The 17733-nt window shown below is 49.3% G+C and overlaps 1 protein-coding gene across 1 annotated transcript in view; it reads right to left on the bottom strand.

Moving 5' to 3' along the window:
• The window catches only part of DPYSL2 (dihydropyrimidinase like 2), a 76005-nt gene that overhangs the window by 28204 nt on the left and 30068 nt on the right, over nucleotides 1-17733 (bottom strand). Inside the window, exons 4-7 of the mRNA XM_081238485.1 lie at nucleotides 4900-5064; nucleotides 2641-2702; nucleotides 2059-2139; nucleotides 1231-1299 (exon numbers count right to left, since the gene is read on the bottom strand). Of these exons, the coding sequence (XP_081094611.1) occupies nucleotides 1231-1299; nucleotides 2059-2139; nucleotides 2641-2702; nucleotides 4900-5064 (377 nt within the window). The remainder of the gene's footprint in view (nucleotides 1-1230; nucleotides 1300-2058; nucleotides 2140-2640; nucleotides 2703-4899; nucleotides 5065-17733) is intronic.

Below are 17733 nucleotides of genomic sequence, written 5' to 3'. Positions count from 1 at the left end.
TGTGTGCGTATCTGTGCATATGTCTGTGTCTGTGACTCTGTGTATCTGTGTGTGTGTCTACGTGCTCACACGCAGTAAAAGGGCAGAAAAAGGGACTGTAAGCCCTCAGTGTGTGCAAGGCATTCTAAGTGGCTTCTACCTTTGCTTTTTTCTGCCTCTTTCCTGCATTCTTTCTCCTTTCCAGCCTCACCCTCCCTCCCCCAAAGCCTAGGGAAAAGGCTGGGGAGATGAGACAACTCACCTGACCCAGGCAGCCCACTGATGGCGCCTTCAGTGCCACACCCTCAGAATCCATTTTCTGCTGCGGGAGCAGAGTCCACGGGTCCTAACGTGACCCCTCCCCAGACTCAGAGGGGACGTCCTGGCCCTGAAGTTCTGCGATTTGGGGGCTCTGGTCCCATTCGTACCCCTCTCACCCAGCATCTCCCTCCACCTGTTTCCAGGAGGAAAAATCCTAATTTTAAGTCACCATCCACTCCCGCGATGATTTTATCTGCCCTCTCTGCCTGTCTCTTTTCCTGGAAGGACAAAAATCTATTCCTTTCCATGAGACCCCCAGCATCCTCTGCTCAGAGCTGTCAAGTCCTCCAACGCCTGACCTTGAGCCTTTCCTGAAAAGCATTCAGAGGCCACAGATTCTAATTTAGAAAAACAGGTTCTCTGTCACATAAGATGTGAGCACCCACTTCTCGCTCATAAGCCTCGCCACCCAGCACAGTGACTCTCAACCCCGAGGCCAGCAAGAGCCCGGCTCTGGATTTTCCCTCCTCGAGTTTGAAAGATTCTGTCTACCACACTCTGCTGATTCTGTTATACTCCGTGCAGACTTATCACGGAAAAACTTACAGTCCCCCTTCCGCTTTCTAGACACTTAGAAGAGCTTTTATGGTAAGATTTCGGAGGCCCTGGCTTACGAACCACAAAACCCCAACTGCTGGATGCTAATAAAAAGCTGTCTGTGTCTGTCTACCCAAGAAAGGGCTTGAAGAATTAGAGACAGAAACAGGAGTCTTTAGGCTAAACAAGCCATACTGCTTTACCCCACAGCACAGTCTAACCCTTCACTTTGCCTGTGTAGACACTTCTCAGTGGGTGATGTGACTTCTCAGAGGGACCAAAATCAGCACCCGAGAAGCCCAATTCTCAACAGGCAGGAAGTGGGTTCTCTGTGGCTCTGGTGGTGCCCGCCCCAGAACACGGACTCATGCATTCCATTCAACAGACGCTCACCTCCTCGGGCCGGCTCAGCACATGTCCCTCAGGGCCCGTGATGCCCAGATCCAGGATCCTCTGCTGCTCCTGCAATGTTTAAAGAAAAGCAGGCTTTCAGGGAGAGCTGGACCCCAGATGGCTCTGACTGCTGAGACGTGGGTAAAAATTACTCGGGCAAGACATCAAAATGGCACGCTGGGGTTTCCCTGGTGGCGCAGTGGTTGAGAGTCCGCCTGCCGATGCAGGGGACACGGGTTCGTGCCCCGGTCCAGGAAGATCCCACATGCCACGGAGCGGCTGGGCCCGTGAGCCATGGCCGCTGAGCCTGCGCGTCCGGAGCCTGTGCTCCGCGATGGGAGAGGCCACGGCAGTGAGAGGCCCGCGTACCACAAAAAAAATTTTTTTTAAAAATGGCACGCTGACCACTCAGCTCTCATCCCAAGACCCCACAAAGAGAGGGCACGGTTCCCTGCTTCCAGTGCTGCCCGAGCTATGACCGATCAGTTACAGCCTCCCAAATATGTGCAGCTGTCCCCTGGGATGCCGAAAGCCAATGTGTCCCCAGCCCTGGGCTACAGTGTAAAATATCGATACGTGGACATCCACGGGCAGCCACGTCACAGCGCTGAGAGGAAGGACTTCTCTGTGGAAAGGCTACACATCCTACAGAAGATGCCGAGCGGCACGTGCACCCCCAACATCCGCGCTGTCAGTGAGGCTCTTTGCACAGTCCCACTGGGTCACTCCGCTTTTCCCCACCGGAGCTGAGCTATGAAAGCTGCTCCCCTCTCGGGCCTGCCTCTCACCCCGTGGGTCATGTGGAGGTGATGAAGAGAAAGCACATACCTCTGCAATGATGTCGCCGTTTTCCGCGTGGACTTGAGCAATCGCTCCAATGTCCCGGATCACGCTCAGGACTTCATAGATCTGAGAGAGGGAGGGGGTGGGATCAGAGACGGGGACCTCTGTCTTCCTGGTCACAAGTACAGCACCTCCCTGACAGCCACAGGGACCAGCACAGGGACCCCTGGCTGCTTCTATTAAGGCCGGCTTTTCTGACACGCCCGAGGGCAGTGTTTCTGGCCACAAGTGGCAGAGGTAATTAACAGATAATTAACAGAGGCAGCGTAACCTAAAAGGGCTTGAATTAGGAGAAGCTCTTGGTGACACCTTCCCTGCACCAGGTTTGCTGAAGAGGGTCAGGGAATACCTCTCGGTCACACTGGCCCACGGCAGGTGGCGGATTCCAGAGCTTGGTGGAACACCTGTCCTGGGGGACCAGGGCACTGGGTTCGTACCCTCCCTAAAGGGAGTTACATCAGGGGCTTCATCCACCAGCCATTTCCCGTGAGCACTCACTGGAGGCAGCTTTCAAGACAACGGCAGTGGTCCGAACATACCGAAGGCCAGTGAGCAGGCTTTTCTTACCTGGGAATCCGTTAGCTGGAAGCGATCTTTGAAAGCCATGTACACGAGGAAGGAGTTTACCCCTAGTGGACAGACAAAACAGAGAGGTGGAGACGTGACAAATAGATAAACCAATAATCTGGAAGGGAATAAGGAAGTAATAATATTATGCATATGTATGCAGAGAGACAGAAAGTCAGAGAAAGAGGGAGAGACAAAGAGAGACAGAGATGGAGACAGAGGGAGAATGATAAAGCGAATGTGGTAAAATACGAACAACTGGCGAATCTGGCAACAGGGTGCATAAGGATTCTTTTTAGTATTTTTACAATTTTCTCTAAAGTTAAAACTATATCAAAATTTTAAATTGCCCGTGTTTGTACACCCGTGTTCACAGCAGCATTACTCACAATAGCCAAAAGGTGGAAGCAAAATGTGTCTGTGGATGAATGGATAAACAAAATGGGGTCCAGCCACACAATGGGATGTTATCCAGCCTTAAAAAGGAAGGGAATTCTGACACAGGCTACAATATGGAGATGAGCCTCGAGGACATTCTGCTAAGGGGAATACGCCAATCACAAAAGGACAAATACTGTAGGATTCCACCTATTGGCCAAATTCATAGACACAGAAAGGAGAATGGGGGTTGCCAGGGGCTGGGAGGAGGGAGAAGGGGAAGTTATTGTTTAATGGGGACAGCGTTTCATTATGGAACGATGAAAAAAGGTCTGCAGACGGATGGTGGTGATGGCTGCACAACAAGGTGAATGTTCTTCATGTCACTGAACTGCACACTTAAAGACGATGAAGATGGTAAAGTGTACACTATGTTGTATTTTACCACTATTAAAAGTGAAAAGTTAAAAATAAAAGTTGCTCGTTATTAACCGTTGTGACTTTAACAAGAAGATGAATTAGAAGACCCTGCAGATGAAGATCTATAATAAATGTCGTTTCTCTGGTAAACCGATTGCCTTCCAGGCTGATTTTTAAGAAACGTTTTTAACAAGAAAAGGGCTGTGAGTGTGACAAGCAGACGTCACAGTTCTCACCCTGGCATTTTAGAGTTCTTGCTTCCAGAGGCACCAGACCAAACAACCCTGCTTAACATTCGTCACAATGGTAAACAACTGTTCTGACAACCTGCTAGCCTTGGAGCTTAATTCAAGTTGTCGGGGGGTGCTGGAAGCTGCCTGGGTTCAATGCCTCAGGACATCCCTGCCCTTGTCCCCTGCTAGGCAACAGTTGCTATGGGAACCCTCCAGGCTGATGTGGAGTAAATTTATTATAAGTCTTGAATCCATTTGAGTCTCGGTATTCTCAAAAGTGAGAAAGGTCAAGGGTTACCTAGTTGCATTCACATGGGACCTTCATGCTGCAATAAATCTTAAGGTATCTAACCCAATACCCTCATGTGAGATTTTTTTTCCTCATTGAGACTCATAAAACTTAAGTGATTTGCCCAAGGTCATGTAGCTCTGGAAGAGCAGAGAGATAAACCCAAGACTCCAGATTTTTATTCTAGGCTTTTCCTACCAAATCTATGGATAGCTACCAGATCCGTGCCTAGATTTTACTCATAGCTCATGGCATTTCTGAGCCTAGCAGTCCCAGAACCCTAAAGCATAGATGCTTCCTTGACGATTAGGCTCCAAAGAGGTCAACAGGCGACCCCACGTGACCTCCAGTCTATAGCCAAGGTCAAGGAGATGCCCAAAGATGATGCACTCTGGTAACACCACCCAAACCCCCAAGGTTCCTGTGGACAAGAGGGTCCCAGAGGCACCTTGAGGTAGTTAAGATTTCCCCCAGCCTCCCTGGGAATCTTTCAGAACCCAATCCTTAGAATCTTCCTCCCCAAAATGGTCCTATGGACAAAGACAGACCCCGCAGGTGGTCCCAGAGCCTCATCACCCTCAAATCTACCCTGATTCTTCTGGGTTTGCAGGAAGAGACTGCTCAAGTCCTGTACTCAGGGTCCCGGGCTCTCTCCTAAGACCACCCAGAATCCTCCCTGGGATATCCATGTAGTCCTTTGACGGCAAATCACTCTCCAGCCTGGCTGGCGCTCACAGTTCGCTCACACCAGTAAGCTGTGACTAGCTGTCTGGCCACCTGCAATCAGCACGAGCTGCAGCCTAAGCCCTCCCTCCTGGCAGGCACGGGGGTGCAGAAGGCACCAATCAGCACTCTTCCCAGAGCTCTCCTTCAGAGCTCAGCCAGCTCGTGGGCTGAGAAGGAAATATCCCCAGAAGGCGCTGGGGCAGGACAACCTACCGTGGTCCTTCACCAGGGCCTCCATCTCCTCCTGGATGCCCTTGTGCCACTCGGTGATGTCCACGTGCAGAGAGTAGTCGCAGCAGGACTTGCTGTCGGCCCATTCCCTCCACTGGTCGAAGGCAGCCAGCAGGCTGGTCCCAGGCTCGGGAACCACATGGTCAACTAGAAAGGAACAGACATGCGTCGTCATCAACAGGAGCTTCAAGGGTTGCGGGCCAGCAGCTGTTTCCCCATTTCGACCCTGAACCAGGGCTTCTTGGGTTCAAAATTGAGATGGTGATCTCTACAACCAGATTCTAAGAATCCACTTAAGCCAGCCGACTACCCAAGAAGGAGAAAGCAGAAACTTGGCACGGCACGACTCTTCCAGTGAAACCACGCACGACCTGCCCTGATCTGATTTCCCAGCTCAAAACCGCTGAAAGCACAGAGCTCGGGCACATTTCAAGGACAATGAGTCCTTACGGACAATGGCAGTGTCAGATGGCGGGCCAGAGCCGGCAAGCCCTTCCTTGTGTTGATAGCTGGCTTGTGAGACGCCCCCTACCAGACGGCAAGGAACTTGAGGATGCTGGACCGGAGCCACGCAGACGGGGCCTTTCAGAAGTTCCCCGGCATATCCACTCTCTCATCACCACTCGGATTTCTGTGGCATAATACCACTTTGTAATTTAAGGGAGATCTTTCATCCTACGAGTTCAAAGCATTTGAAAACTGCGGTTATTGTTATATTATTACTGAGGTAGGCTGATACAGAGGACAGAGGCCCCTGGAGTCAGGCTCACCTGAGTCTGTTTCTTGCCCCCACCCCCCACCAGCAAGGTGAGCTACTTAATCTCCACTACCCTGAGTTTCTGTGCTGGTTGAAAATAGGGATATGACGTACCCCATACATTTGTTATGAGGACTCAATGAGACGGCATGTCAACCTCATGTCACGCCCCGATTTAAATCCTCCAACGGCTTCCCCTTACTCTTCAGATAAAAATTAAAGCTCCCACCAAGGTCTTCAAGATCTTGGCTTGGCCCCTGCCTACCTCTACAAATCACCCTGGACCATCTACCCCTTGCACTCTGATCTCCAAACACACAGGCCCTCTTTCAGCCTCCTCCCTTCTGCCACAGGGCCTTTGCACGTGTTGTCTCTCCTAGGTCCTGAAGAGCTCTGGCCCAGTTACCATGGTGATTATGACTCATCTCCTGCACAGAGACACTGAAATACATCCTGAAAGGACGTGTCCAAGGTTGAATCAAACTTACGCAACCAAGAAGACAAAACCCAGGACTTTTGATGCCTAAAGCAATGAATCATTCCTCTAAATATTAGATTTTCTACAACCAGGTAAGCAGTTCTCAGCTAAGAAAATGCCAGCCCAGGCAATGCTAGTGAGCTCAGATTTCTGAAGTGGATCAAATCTTGCAGACGCTGCTCAACTGTAATCAACTGAGCTTGGCTTCATATGCTTGAAAATACGGACATCTAGGCTGAATTTTCTTTTGACAAAACTTACTTTTTATAAGTAGTAGTATGTTTTTATAAGTAGTAGTATATGTAATTAAATGGGTAAATACATTGCTGGTATTGTAATACATATAACATATAATGTTACCTAACAAAACCAATGAGGATATACACTTCTAATACAAGTCTGCTCCATCTGTAAAATACTAACAGAGAAACTCTGACAAAGTGATTTCAAGTTTTCTTCTTAGATTGTGTCCCCCTGCCCCTGGCAAAAAGAAAAAAAAAAAAGAAAAAGAAGAAGAAAAAAAGGACGAAAACCTGACCCTGTAGCAATCACAGTTTGGGCAGTATCTCCCTAGTCACACCCCTGGCTTCATCACCTGCCCTCCTCCAAAAAGCCTTTGGTAGCTGTCCACCATCTCTAGAGTGAAATTCTAACTCCTTTTCTTGGTCCTGAAGACCGGTCCCTGCTCATCTCTCCAACATAATCTCTGCCACCTACCCCCTGCTCACCACCTTCAGGCCACCCCGGCCTTGCTTCACTCTTTGACCTGCCCAACTCCCCGACCTCCAGGCCTTTGCACAAGCAGTGCTCTTTCTTTGGAAATCCATTCACCTTGCTCTTTCCTTGGGCATCTCGTTTTTCTCCCTCTGATTGGGTGAAATGTCACCATCCAGGGTCACATCCCTCTTCCTTCTGATTGGGTTAAATGTCACCATCCCAGGGTCGTACCCCCATGTGCAGTAGTTTCTGCATCATTTCCATACTTTACTCTCTGACTCTCCCCCTCCCATCCCCTGTCGCTGGGATGTAAACTCCCTCAGAGCAGGGGGTAGGTGCCTAGACATAGGAAGTGCTCAATACCTATTTTCAACAAATGAATGAATGCTCCCTTCCAGCTCCCACGCCACCCTGTAAGATCAGGACATGCCCTCCTGGGAACACAATCAGATTTTCCTGCTCAACTCCAAGCATAGGTAAGATCATCGGGTGCTATGTTCCTTGAAGTTCAGGGTGTATAAAAATTATCTTGAGAGCTTATTAAAACCCAGGCTCTGGGCTTCCCTGGTGGCGCAGTGGTTGAGAGTCCGCCTGCCGATGCAGGGGACGCAGGTTCGTGCCCCGGTCCGGGAAGATCCCACGTGCCACGGAGCAGCTAGGCCCATAAGCCATGGCCACTGAGCCTGCGCGTCCGGAGCCTGTGCTCCGCAACGGGAGAGGCCACAACAGTGAGAGGCCCGCGTACCGCAAAAAAAAAAAAAAAAAAAAAAAAAGAAAGCGTGTGAAAGCACCTTCCAAAACATCTGGTACGCGCTGCGGCTTCGTTCCCTCGGGATGAGCTATCGGAAACACCACTGTGGTTTCAGGAGGAGGCCTGTGAACCTGGTTTATGAGACAGCCAAGAACATGTCCCAGGACAGCGGCCTGAATTGAGGGGTTCCAACCAGCGTCCGGAGGTGCCTGTATTTAGAAGACACCGGCTCTTTCCAAAGGACTGTTATTACCTCTCTTAAAACTGTCAAAGGACCTACTTTTTTTAACAGCTTTACTGAGATATAATTCACATACCAGCCAATTCACTCATTTAAACTGTTCAATTTTTAGTCTTGTCAGAGTTACGCAGCCATCACCACAGTCTAATGGTAGAACATCACCCAAAAGAGAAACCCCATAGCCATCAACTGCCCCTCCCCACACCCTCCCATCTCTGCTACTCCCAGCCCAAAGCAACCGCTAATTGGTTATCCGTCTCTACGGATTTGCCTACTCTGGATATTTCATATAAAAAGAATCATACAATATGTGGTCTTTTGTGTCTGGCTTCTTTCACTTAGCATAGTGTTTTCAAGGTTCATCCACTATCGCATGTATCAGCACTTCATTCCTTTTTATTGCCTTGAGTGGTTTTGGTACCCTGTTGTTGTGTTTATTGGATATCGGCAAAGTGTTAACACCACGTAAATATGCTGCTCCTGGAAAATTCAAATCTAGGACCTCTTTGGAGTCTGTAGTATTTAAAAGACCCTATTTTTTAAACTTCTTATAGTAATTGTAGATTCACATGCAGTTGTAAGAAACGATACAGACAGATGCTCAGACCCGCCACCCAGTGACACCCCCCCAGCCAGGGGTGATGTCTTGCTAACCTGAGTACAACATCACACCTAGGAAGTCAGCCCTGACATAATCCAAGACCCCAGATTTTTAAAAAGCCAGCGGTTGGTGTTTCTGATCAATTTGCATAGGGCCCTTCGTATTCAGAACACATAGAGATGCTAGAAAATCACCACCGCAGTCCCGGTTCTGGAATTGAGGTGGCTGAACAAGAACAACATTCCAGGTCTGCTGGGGGGAGAAGCAGGTAAAGCAGGAGAAAGATGCGGGGGTGGTCAGCCCTGCCGGGTCCCCCCTCGGGCCCTCCCCGTGCCTCTCCGAAGCCTCACAGACAGACCCTTGTAGGGGCAGGTCTAGAATCTCCTGCAGCCCGTACACACACCACCGGCGCTCCCTGGGGCCTCGAAACTGTCAGAACTGCCCATCCCCAGCCTCCCCTTCCAGAATCAGCACTGCCTCATTCTCCAGGCCCTGCACTTAACTGTGTGTGAGCATGCACGCGCTGGCCTCGCCCATTTCCATCTTAGATAAATTAATGGACTTGAATTAAAAGCAAACCATCAGGGAGATAACAAAACAAACCACCGCTGGCTTATCTATGGAGTTTCGGGGCGGCTGGCGTCTACTCAGCGAAATGCCAGGTGACCTAGTCAGCAGGGAATGGCTTTTGTTGGTAGAGAGATAAGAGCCTCTGGGGAGCCCAGCCTGACAGTTTTGTTCTGAAAAAAAGGCAGAAAGGGAAGAGAAAGCCCCTGTGCCTGGGGATATGAGAGGGACACATAGGAGAGGCAGTGCTTGAGCTCCTGACCAGTTCTGCCACCTCCTCATCATGTGACTGTGGGCAAGATATTCAGCCTCCGTGGACTTGAGATTCCTCATCTGTAAAATGGGGTTAATACTAGTACCTAAGCCACAGAGTTCTAGTGAGGTGTAAATGAGTCAATATGGGAACTACTCCGAAGATGCCTGCTACACGAACACGCTGCAAAAGACCAGCAGGTACACAAAGTTACATTCCTTCATAAGGAAAACTCCCACATAAATCCCTTTGTGAAGTATTAAGATGCCTCTAAAGCACATGCTTCCAGGGCTAACTACTCGCCTTGCACAAATATACTGCTTCTCCCACAAAGCAAGGAAGCATTTTCCTAAGAGCTGGAACTATCTAGAACATTTTTTCTTATATAAATTTATTTATTTATCATTTACTTTTGGCTGCGTTGGGTCTTCGTTGCTGCGCGCGGGCTTTCTCTAGTGGCGGAAAGTGGGGGCTACTCTTCGTTGCAGTGCACGGGCTTCTCATTGCGGTGGCTTCTCTTGTTGTGGAGCACGGGCTCTAGGCACGCGGGCTTCAGTAGTTGCAGCACACGGGCTCAGTAGTTGTGGTGCACGGGCTTAGTTGCTCCATGGCATGTGGGATCTTCCCGGACCAGGGTTCGAACCTGTGTCCCCTGCGTTGGCAGGCAGACTCCTAACCACTGCGCCACCAGGGAAGCCCCTAGAACAATTTGTGCCTGGTTTTCTCATCTACAAACCGATGATAATAATGCACCTCACCGCATTTCTGTGAGCATTCAATACGATGTAGTCTACCAGGTGCTGGTCAGATATGGACAATTACCATTCATATTCTCTTCTCTGTGTCCCCCAAAGCATTAATTAAGCAGGAGGACTGGCACACAGAAGGCGCTCAATAAGCACAGGAGAGACCAAACGTCACACATGCCTCTAGAAAGCAAGGTCTCGGCCATCTCGAGGACTGGGCCACTCTTCCTCCCAGGGGCCCAGCCATGGGACTCTGCGAATGAACACACCCAGCTTAGGACCCCTACCCTCCACCACAGTCCTTGTCACACACAGCTATCCCCTCCATCCCTCCAGTCACCATGGCGACTGGTACATCCCAGCCCTCCTGAATGAATGCCGGCAAGGGGCCCCCAGCCTTAGGCTAGCCCTGGCCAAAGAAAGGAACAACAAACTCAAGTGTAATTCACAGACTCTGAAGATGGGAAGAATGGCAAAAATAATGAATATTCGTCAAGTACTTCCTACGTGTCCAGGACTAATCTATGCATCTTCCTTGGATGATCCGGCTCAATCCTCACACCAGACCCCTGCAGTAGGAGCCATGGTGGCCTGAGTCTTCCGTTAAAGGAGCGGAGGGACAGGGAGGTTGAGTAAGCTGCTCACGTTACTTAGAGCGCACGGGGCAGAGGGCCTGGCCTGCGGGAGGTGAGCGACGTCCCAGCACCTGGGCTGCAGCCCTGCAAGGCCCTGGGCAGAACTCCGGAAGGTGGGCCATAACGTGGCCTCAGCTGGCAGGGGTGAACTGTGACCCCAGATGGGAGACTCCAGAGCCTCTATTCAGCCACTCTGGCTCAAAAGCAAGCCGGGAGGGGTGGCTCATCAAGAAGCAAAGTGCCCCGTCTCATCCCTTTACTTCTTGTAACGACAGCAAGTAGTTCAACAATTCAATAAACAGAGAAGAGAACTGTGTCATTAGCCTAACGATCGCAGGCATACTAACTGCTCGAACCTTGAGGCACTGGGGTCATCCCCTGATTTCTCTCTTTCCCGAACTTCCTTTAATGTAATCTTGTTTTTAAAACGAAACGAGTATATTCATATGAAGTAAGTCGAGCCATAGGAAACGGTTCAGTATCCAGTGATCGCTGGTAGAATCACTAAGCCAGATCTGGGGGGAATAAGGGCCGAGGCAGGAGCCAGTAAAATGTATTTATAAAACAAACAAACAACCTCTTAAGTGATCTTGTGATCAGCCAGCTTTGGAGGAAATGAACCATGCTCCCGAAATACTTAAAGTCTATTTGGGAAAAAAATACATTAAAAGGTACACATAAGGGTACTTCACTTCCCTGGCGGTCCAGTGGTTAAGACTCCATGCTTCCACTGCAGGGGGCATGGGTTCGATCCCTGGTCAGGGAACTGAGATCCCACATGCCATGCAGTGCGGCCAAAAATAGATAAATAAAAAATAAAAAGAAAGTCCATTAAAAAAATATTTTTGAAAATAAACATTAAATAAAAGGTACATATAGGAATGACGCTGCTCCATCCTTGGGCTGCTGCTCTCTTCCTGCCCTGTCCTCCCCGCCAAGCTCTGGAAAGGGCTGAATCGCTGTCAGCGCCCCATGTCCCAGCCTCCCTTTCACACCCACAGCACCCCTATCTATCCCCTGCCTGAACACGCTCCAGGTTCATCCCAACCCCGTCCCTACCACCTTGGTGTGACTACCCACAGCACCACGGACCCTGCTTCCAGACAGCACTCTGCAAGTTTCCTGTGTCTCGACTCTTCCTGTGTCTTGGGCTCAGCACTCACTGGTGGATGGATTTGGGGACCCGGGCCCTCTTCGGTCTCCGGCAAATCCCCGGGACCAGCAGCTGGAGAAACAGGTGGGACCCCCATGCTGCAGCACCTGTAAGGGTGGCTCCTGCTGCCCCAAAAGAGCTGCCCATCCAGAAGCTGCAAGTGGGCGTCTGGAGCTCCCCACACCTGCAGCCCATGCCCCCTGCCCACCAGATTTCCCTTCCCGTGGCCTGGGCCTGGTGGAATGAGGTTGCCCCTTGCTTCCAGGCTGCTGGAAGGTAGGTAACCCTGGGAGCCCAGGAATCAGAGCTGGAGACAGAGGGTGAGAAAGGAAAGCTGGGGAGCAGGGCAGACAGAAGACCCAGATTCCAAACCCAGTGTTACTTCTGGTTCTAACGATGATCTTGGAAAGGCCTCTTGGCTTTTCATCCCATTTTCACAATTTAGCACAAAGCATAACCGAAGCTTCCCGCTTTAGGGAAACATATCCACGCCTCCAGAAATTTTTTTTTAAATAGGAAAGGGACAGTTAAATCATTTTCTAATTTCATACCATTTTATAATTTCATACCACTGTTTGTATTTATTTGAGAGCCACAATATCAACCTCACCTCAGTGTAGCTCTGTAGTGGTCCCCAAAGTGCTCTCACATGCCTTATCTTGTGTGATGCTCAAACCAGGCAGGCAGGGTAGGTTCACAATGCTTGCACCACAGATGAGGAAATGGGGGCCATGGGACATGCCTGCAGAGCTCGAATCCCAACCCGCCTTGTTTGACAGCCTTTACTAACCATCACCTTCTTGGCATATCTACGAACAGCACGCACCTCAACTTTCCAAACCTAAACCCTTTTCTATCATCGAAAACATACGCAAGTTCACTTAAGTGGGCAGCTAATGAACTGAACCCGGTGGGCAGAGGGGATACAGCCAATGTGGGTCACTGAAATTCAATTTGGGGCGCCAGGTAAGAGCTTGTCAAAATGTCAGCACCTTGTAAAACCTTTTTCTTTGAGGCTTGGTATAGCTTGCCCACAGCCTCCCTGCATGTACGATCAAAGGCTGAGCTAATGAAATCTATGTGTGGCAATGAAGGGTCATTTATAATGTGTAAATCCTTTAAGAGGATTTATCAGCCCAATGATGCGCAGAAATCCTCTCCTTGACTCATCAAAAGCAGACATGGAGAGCCTGAGAGCCCATCTGTAGACAACGTGTGGGTCAACCTTCCAGGAAGGGGCCCACCAGAGTCGACCGGTGGACATGAGGAGGGAAGGAAGTGGAGTCACTTTGCCAGACAGGGCTTTACTCCAAAACCAGCCTCTGTGGACTTAGTTTGCTCTCCACTCACTTGAAACGGATGTGCGGGGTAGCGCCTGCAGGCAAGGCATCATCAAGCCGCGAAAGGTGACAATAAACCTGCAGCACTGCTTGACCACCAGGAATGCTTAAAGGACTCCATGGTTTGTGCACAAGGATGGCACTAATTGCCCACGAGTTTTTTTACTAATTGCTTATTGATAGAAGCAAGGCCGGCACACTCCACTTAAAGAGACCGTTAATGGCTACAATAAGGTTCAGATCCAGAGACCCTTAGAAATGGTTCTATCTTTTTACTGATGAGAAATCTGAGTCCCAGGGAAGTTTCAAGAGTCACTAAAGACGCATAAAGTGATGTACCAGTACCAGAATTAATCCCAGGTCTGAATCCAAAATCTGTACTGTTTCCTTTACTTTTGTTATAGCAGGATAAAATATTACCCATAATCCCACCATCTTAATCATAACTGTTCATCTTTTTCTATATCATCTTCCACAACTGTCATGTACATATGTTTTATGTGGGTGTACTCAAAAGGCCCACTTACTCTTAACTGTGGCTTTTTTCTTAATACCGTGCTGTCTCAGAGTCTTTGTAATTCCATTTTTTATGAGAACTCTTCTAAGGAGGATCTATCACAACTTTCTTCACCATTCTCCTACGTTGAACCTACAGACTGTTTCCAATTTTCCTCTACGATACATAATGTTTCTATGGACATATTCACGCAAATAACTTGCACCTTATGTTAAATGGTTTTCTCTGGAGAGGGTCCTAGAGTCAGAGTTACTACAGCTCCTAATACAGACGACCCCGCTGCATTCCAAAGCATCACCACTTCATACCGCCTCTAGCCACGCATCAGAATGTCACCCCAGGCAGTGCTGGTATTTTCATTTTATTTGCTTGCTATTTAAGGGAGTAAAAAACAAAGCTCTTTTCACTATTCTAGGCCATCTCTGTTTCAGATAAATGGCCACCTTCCAAGACCTAAGTAGGGGACTAAGTAATACATAGAGAGCAGATCAACCAGCTGTACAAAGAGGTTACTGACAATTTAACCAGGATCTGATGAAATGGCTACGGCCACCATCTTAGTTCTCCTGTCCCCTTATCTCTGCTCTTAGCTTTGTCAATCTGAGCCCTAAAAGGATCCCCTGCTAAGGGCGCCTTGTTAGGCCCTCAAGACTGAGGCAAGGCAGCAGCCCAGGCCCCTGGGCCCCAAGTGCACAGACCGAAGCTGTGCTTTCTCTCAGCTCCATGTACGCTCACAGACAGACAGACCGACACTTAATAGGAAGTGCCAGCTCCGAAGCAGGATGATGAAATCGTGGCCCAGGGGGAAGGCAAGGAAAGCCAAAGGTGAAAATTCCAGCCAAACTCGTTAGAAATCAAAGCTTCCAACTCCAGGCTCATGTAGAATTTCTCCAAGAGATGTTGAAATCGTTGGCTAACTGCTGGAGAGGGCTCTGTTTCCTGTAATTAGACAGGCATTCTGAGTCTCCACCTGGAGACAAGCCAACTTTATGGCACCTCACACCCATGTACCGGCGGGAGAAACACAACGTTTGCTTCAGGCACGTGTTTGGATCCTGGAATTCCTCTAAGCCGTCTGAAGTCCTGGGGATTCTCATGGACGGGGACTTCACGGGCCCTCGAGCTGGCTGCCTCTCAAATGCCCTGGTCGGACAACTGGGCCTCAACTCCACAGGCTAAATACACTCGTGTTCGTGAAAAACATGTTAGAGCACCAGTAAGTTTTTGGAACCAGTAAGTTTTGGGTGGGAATGATCTCCAGGGCTATAACCGTCCACGCTGAATGTGCCAGAAACCCCACAGAGCGTGCACAGGTTCAGAGCCCGGGCTCCAAGCTCTCCTGTCTGGAGTTGAATCTTGGCTGTGCCACTAACTATCTCTAGGGCCTTAGGCGAGTTACTTAAACCACCCACCCCCCTACCTCAGTTTCCCCATCTGCAAAATAACTATAGCAACCATGGCTACCTCATAGCATAGGGGTCAAAAGCATGAACTCTGGGGTCAGACTGCCTACGTTGGCACCCGGGCTCTGCCACCCACTAGCTGTACAACTCAGGACCCTTCACCCTCTCTGGGCCTCAGTTTCCTTACCTGTGAGATGGAGATAACAGTACCTCCTCAAATGGTTGTTATGAAATGGTGTTTCCAAAAGGCTTATACCAGTGCCTGGCAGAGTAGGTCTTCTACAAACATTCATTAAATACATTGAAAGTAAAATAGGATCATCCTGAGCATATAAGGCTGCTTGGCCTAAATCCTGGCACAAAGTCAGTCTTCTCCAGATGCTCGATGGTGCTTTGAGGTAGAATGTGAGGGGGGTCAGGGCTCGGGCGTCGCAGGGGCACGGAATCTAGGAGGCTGAGGGCACCCTTCAGGGCTGCTGGCGCGCCAGGTGGCAGGGGCAGGGAAGGGGGGAGCGGGGGGGTCAGAGTCAGGTGGAGGACCCATGAGGGGTAACAGAGTGCGGGAAGGGAGCAGATAAAGGCATTATTGAGAGAAGGAGGTCCAAGGTTCCCAGTGCCACAAGAAAGGACTAGAACTTTGAAGTGTTCATCTAGCTGAACAGTCTTCTGCATAAAACGAAATAAGACTAAAACAAGCAAAACAAATCTGTCCTGTTTATACAGCAAGTAGGCATGGGTCGTAAAATAAAAGACAGTAAATGCTAGAGCAGGAAGAATCACAGAGACCCTCTGTCAAGAGATATAAATATAGACTTCTCACCTCCCAGGGAATCACCCTCCCCACCCGGCTCCCAACCCCAGGAACAGCATGATGGAAACAATCTTCCTATCAAATGGAATATCTTAGGCATGAAGACATGCATCCATTTGCATTATGAATCAAACGCAAGAAAAACGGCCAAGCAGAGCAGAAAACACAAACTAATCATCATTAACAGAGTCCATGTAATTCCAATCACAAGCAAAGAAACCTGATCTTATCCTGGAAACATCACTGCAGTGTGAATCTCGGCAGGCTTTTAGAATATTGAAACGATTTGTATTTTCAAAACCCTAAGGGCTGTGGTAACTCCAGGCTGGGATGGATGACCCTGTTCTCCCGTTTCCCCTTCCACGCAGGGAGGTGCAGGAGGTGGGTTCCCTGAGAGGTGGAAGCACAGGCCCGGAGGATGGGCAGATTTCCTGAGCACACCCCCTTCCATTAGCATCCTTTACCAGACACAAGGCCCTGGGTACCAGGATGATGACCAGAGGGTATGCGCATGCCTGTGTGTGTGTGCATGCGTGTGCATGCATGCGTGTGTGCTTGCATGCGTATGATAGGGGCAGAGGGGTAGAAGGTGAGCTCCCTATCCTACTTCCTGTGGACTTTGGACCACACCGTGCAGTCAAAAACACAGACAGACCCAATCTTTGCACGTGCATGTGGGATCTTAGTTCCCCGACCAGGGATCGAACCTGCATCCCCCGCAGTGGAAGCATGGGTTCTTAACGGCTGAACCACCAGGGAAGTCCCACTCCAGGCTGCTTTAAAAAAATGGAAGAGACTTCCCAGTTTTCACCACAAGGTCTGCCATAAATAAATTCCAGACTAGAAACAAATTACGGAAAGCATGCAGGAAGGTAATGAGGGAGGGGGGACCCTAGGGGTTGGGGGGACAACCAAAAGGGACTCCGTCTGGGGCTAGGGCAGACTTGGCTCTGAACAGCTCCACCTCGACGAGGGGTGGCAGCTGGCTGCGTCAGGCCAAGATGAGGTGGCTGGGGAAACATGTGAGTAATGACACTTCCTCTGTTTGTCTCAGCTTTTGGTTGCCTGGGACTACCAGACCACAGATTCTGAACTGGCCTGCCAAAAATAAGAGATTACAGGGCTGTTCGGAACATCATGAAAAAATAAAAGTCACACCACAAGGCTTTCACGTGCAAAGATTGGGTCTGTCTGTTTTCCTTCCTGCTGGTTCCTTGTTGGGAAGGGAACCCGACAAAAGACTCAAGGACTTGCAGCTTCCTAATTAGAGACCGACAGAAACATACGTACTGACATACATAACGTGAAGAATTATGTCAAAATGCTCCAGCCCAAGGCCCAAGGTCATTGTCAATAACAGGAAAGGACAACGAGCAACTTCATCAAACAGGGTCAGGTTTGCGCTCCTAGTGAAGCAGATACACAAACAAACCCTATGATCTAATGACAATCATCTTTCCGTGAAAATACGGACTGAAGTAGTGTGAGGTTCACACCTACTCTAATGCACGACGTCACGTGTGGACACACACCAAATAACATAATAAAGGCGAGAGCACCTAGTTCAAACAAGAACTGCCGTAAACACCGGGTTCTAATTAGCAACTGAACAATGATTCCTCCCTTGTACAAAGCTGCTGTGACACAGCCTCACTGTTTATGGTGAAGAAAACAGCAGCTATCAGACCGGAGTTCAACCCAGAAACAAAAGCACAAGGAATCTGGGCTCTATTCTGTTTATTCCAACGTTGCACAATTCTCCTTGCATCCCCTCCAAATAAAGGCGGGCAGGGAAATAAGAGCTGGTGATGTCATATGTTGACTGGGATCTATCTAGAGCCAACAT

This window comes from Mesoplodon bidens (assembly GCF_964165515.1).
Source record: "Mesoplodon bidens genome assembly, chromosome: 6".
NCBI lineage: Eukaryota > Metazoa > Chordata > Mammalia > Artiodactyla > Ziphiidae > Mesoplodon > Mesoplodon bidens.
The sequence above is the reverse complement of the archived record's forward strand: the minus strand, read 5'-3'. Positions and strand labels throughout refer to the sequence as shown.